We start from the raw sequence: 2,967 nt of genomic DNA, 5'->3' as shown, positions 1-2,967 counted from the left end.
GAAGCGGCTTCGGCTGGGGGATGGTGCGCGCATCTGGGCGTGGTGGGTCTCGGGATCCCACGGCCAGTTCGAGGTCGGCCTCGGCAGGATGGGGTTCGTTGGCTGCATTGATGCGGGCAGGTGGTGGTTGAGCATCTCCGGGAGAAATCCTATGTCCGGCCTCTGCCGGATCTGGCGACGGCGACGCCCGTGGGCGTCGTGCTCTTTCTTGGAAGCGTTGTTGTTGTGTGGTGCTCTTCCCCCCTTCCCGCGGCCTTGGCTTCGGAGGGAAACCTCAGATCTTTGAGATCGGGCGATGAAGACGCCTTCACGTCTTCTTCCTCCTTGGGGGCATCGTCTCGGAGCCGGCCACAACCTGGAGACCAGTGGATGGCGGCATCTTCGCGCGCGTGGGTTGCGGCATCTTTGCCGCGTGGTTTGCGGCATCTTCGCCGTGTAGTTTACTGAGGCGGCCATTTCGGGGCGCGGATTTCTGTTTGGCAACGATGATGGCGTCGAGGAGCTTTGGTCGCGGCTCGGGCTTCGGTAGTCGGATCTTCCCGGCGTGTCCGAGGTGCCCGTTGGTTGCTACGGCGGGAACGGTCGGCGCAAGTCCTGCATATTCCCTTGTGATGATCGTCGTCAGAGTCGGAGCTGTCAGTTGTTCGCGCGTGTGGCCTTCTGTTGGCATGTGCCGTCATGGTTTTGGTGCAGCTGTTGTAGCTCTGTGATCCCATGTCGGTGGCCAGGTTGGCCGGTGGTACCCATGTTATATGAGTTGGATTGTATCGGTTTTAGCTCGGTTTTCCGTCAATTAACCGGGCAATTCTCACTCCTTCTTAATCAATGAAAATGGCAAGTCTTTTACCTCGTTTCAAAAAAGAAAATGTTTGTGAATACGCTGGAGGAAAAATACCTGGCCGCCCAAAGCACCGCAAACCTTATCCACCCAAAAAAAATGTTCCACCCTACAAGCGGCTCCCGTCAGCTCGCCCCAGCGGCAAACTCACTCGCTACCTAGCAACCCAGCAGCAATGGCGTCGTCGTTGCTGAAGCCACACTCCCACTGCTCCGCTCTGCCGTCCGGTAGAAGCGGCGGCCTACACGGCGGCAGCTGCCCCGCGACTGCGCGCGTAGTGCAGGGGCCAGCCGGGAGGAGGGGCGACGCGCTGAAGGCGAGGGCGTTCCCGCTGGACGTGGTGCCGCTGATGGTGACGATGGTGGAGCACGTCGACAACCAGAGGGACTGGGTTGTCACCAAGTCCATCTGGCATCTCAGCGACACGGCCATCAAGAGCTTCTGTGAGACTTCTGTCTGTGCTTCTTGCACGGATGCAGCTTCGGTTATGTCTGAAACTTACGTCGTTTTTGTTCATCTTTTTGTTCGGGTAGACACGTTCTACGCCATGTTCACGGTCTGGGGCGTCTGCTTTTTCGCGTCCATGAAGGCAAGAACGGCAATCCCCAGTCTCCACCAGTGATCTCCAGAGTTGTTGAAATTAATCATCTTCTTAGATCGTGTTCGTGACGCGGCACTTGTTGTATGAATTGACAGGATCCGTTCTACGACAGCGAGCATTACAGGGGGCAAGGGGGTGATGGCACGGTGCACTGGTACTACGATCGGGTACGCATGCAGCCTCTTCCCTCTATTTTGCCACTCAGCTGAAAGAACATTCAGACAAATCGAACGGTCGACACAAAATTAATCTATTGTTGTGCTGAAGAAATGTGTGGCTAAGTTGCAATGCTGAATTTGCAGCAAGAGGACATCGAAGCGACCGCGAGGGGGGATCTGCTGAGGGAGGAGCTGCTTGAGGAGATCGAGCAGAGGGTCGGAGGGCTGAGGGAGCTCGAGGACGCGGGAATGGAGGGGGAGCTCGAGGAAGCCAAGTAGCCGTGAGACCCAAGCGTATATATGCATGGATTGGCAAAACAGCTTGCCTTCCTCCGCTGAAGTTGAGTGAAAAGCTTGTACTCTTCAGTCTTCAGTGGCAAATTGTGCAATATACATTTGTACAAAGTAAGATATACATTCTCCACTAGAATTGGAGGCACGCCATTCCTTGCTATGCCAATCGAAATCACAGATCGATTAACACCAATATTCGTGCAACACGCGGTCAGACTTATTTACATGCTTGCAATTCGAGGGCCTCTTCGGCTTGACGGTCTCATTTGACATGACTTATATGCACTCCGGAAGATTGAAATATGTTGCGGAAGTCATCCGATATTCATATGAAATGGAACAATCCATAATCTTGTTGGACATAATATGAGGAACCTCTTGGGAAAAATGTCTTGCCTAAACCTTCCATGTCATGAAATTCTTGTAAAATTCTTGTGGAGCATTTATAAATCCAATTCTTAAATTCTTGTGTTGTTGTTTCCCTTGGGACTCAACAGGCCATGTCATCAAAATATTGCACGTGTCTATTTTTAGAGTCCAAAAAGGTGCATAGAGAGTAGATTTAACATTAAGTTGTGCTGTTTCGGTTTAGTCAAACATATTTGAAACAATGGATCCAAATCTAACAACTCTTATGCCACCCATAATCATCAACGCCTCCCTCCCTAGCATAATGTTCCACCTCCCTTGTGAGGTTTGTTGGTTGCATCATACACCATCGCGTTTTATTCCTCAGCTATCAGCAGGGGCGTAGATAAGCCCCAGGCTACCCGGGCCAGGATTGTAGCAACAGTATCATACTGTAGCTACAGTACCCACCGTAACTCAAAGGCTAGCCTGGGGCGTGGAGAATTCCTAGCTACGGCACTGGCTATCAGCCATTGTTGTTGTCACCACGCTTCTTCAATTTATCTCGTGGCTACAATACCATGTTCTTCACAAGGGAATGTTATGTTGCCATCACTTCAAGTGATCATTGAAAGGATTGTTGCAGAATTCTCGGTCCACAAAGTTCCTTGCGGAACTCCATAGAAAGGTTTTGTTATCACCCCATCCGATAATGGTTGGCGTTTTAC

General features: G+C 51.7%; 1 protein-coding gene across 1 annotated transcript; it reads left to right on the top strand.

Annotated features, from left to right (window-relative positions):
- Positions 1-941: 941 nt before the first annotated feature.
- Positions 942-2,084, top strand: LOC123145501 (photosynthetic NDH subunit of subcomplex B 4, chloroplastic). Its single transcript, XM_044564928.1, has 4 exons — positions 942-1,281; positions 1,372-1,427; positions 1,535-1,606; positions 1,742-2,084. The coding sequence occupies exons 1-4, from the start codon at positions 1,014-1,016 to the stop codon at positions 1,874-1,876; spliced, it is 531 nt and encodes a 176-aa protein (XP_044420863.1). The 5' UTR covers positions 942-1,013; the 3' UTR covers positions 1,877-2,084.
- The last annotated feature ends 883 nt before the right edge of the window (positions 2,085-2,967 follow it).

This window comes from Triticum aestivum, chromosome 6D, assembly GCF_018294505.1.
Source record: "Triticum aestivum cultivar Chinese Spring chromosome 6D, IWGSC CS RefSeq v2.1, whole genome shotgun sequence".
Classification (NCBI taxonomy): domain Eukaryota; kingdom Viridiplantae; phylum Streptophyta; class Magnoliopsida; order Poales; family Poaceae; genus Triticum; species Triticum aestivum.
The sequence above is the reverse complement of the archived record's forward strand: the minus strand, read 5'-3'. Positions and strand labels throughout refer to the sequence as shown.

Coding starts and splice junctions, on each gene's coding strand:
- LOC123145501 (XM_044564928.1), top strand. CDS start 1,014: ATGGCGTCGTCGTTGCTGAAGCCACACTCCCACTGCTCCGCTCTGCCG. Junction 1,282..1,371: donor CACGGCCATCAAGAGCTTCT/GTGAGACTTCTG, acceptor TTGTTCGGGTAG/ACACGTTCTACGCCATGTTC. Junction 1,428..1,534: donor GCTTTTTCGCGTCCATGAAG/GCAAGAACGGCA, acceptor ATGAATTGACAG/GATCCGTTCTACGACAGCGA.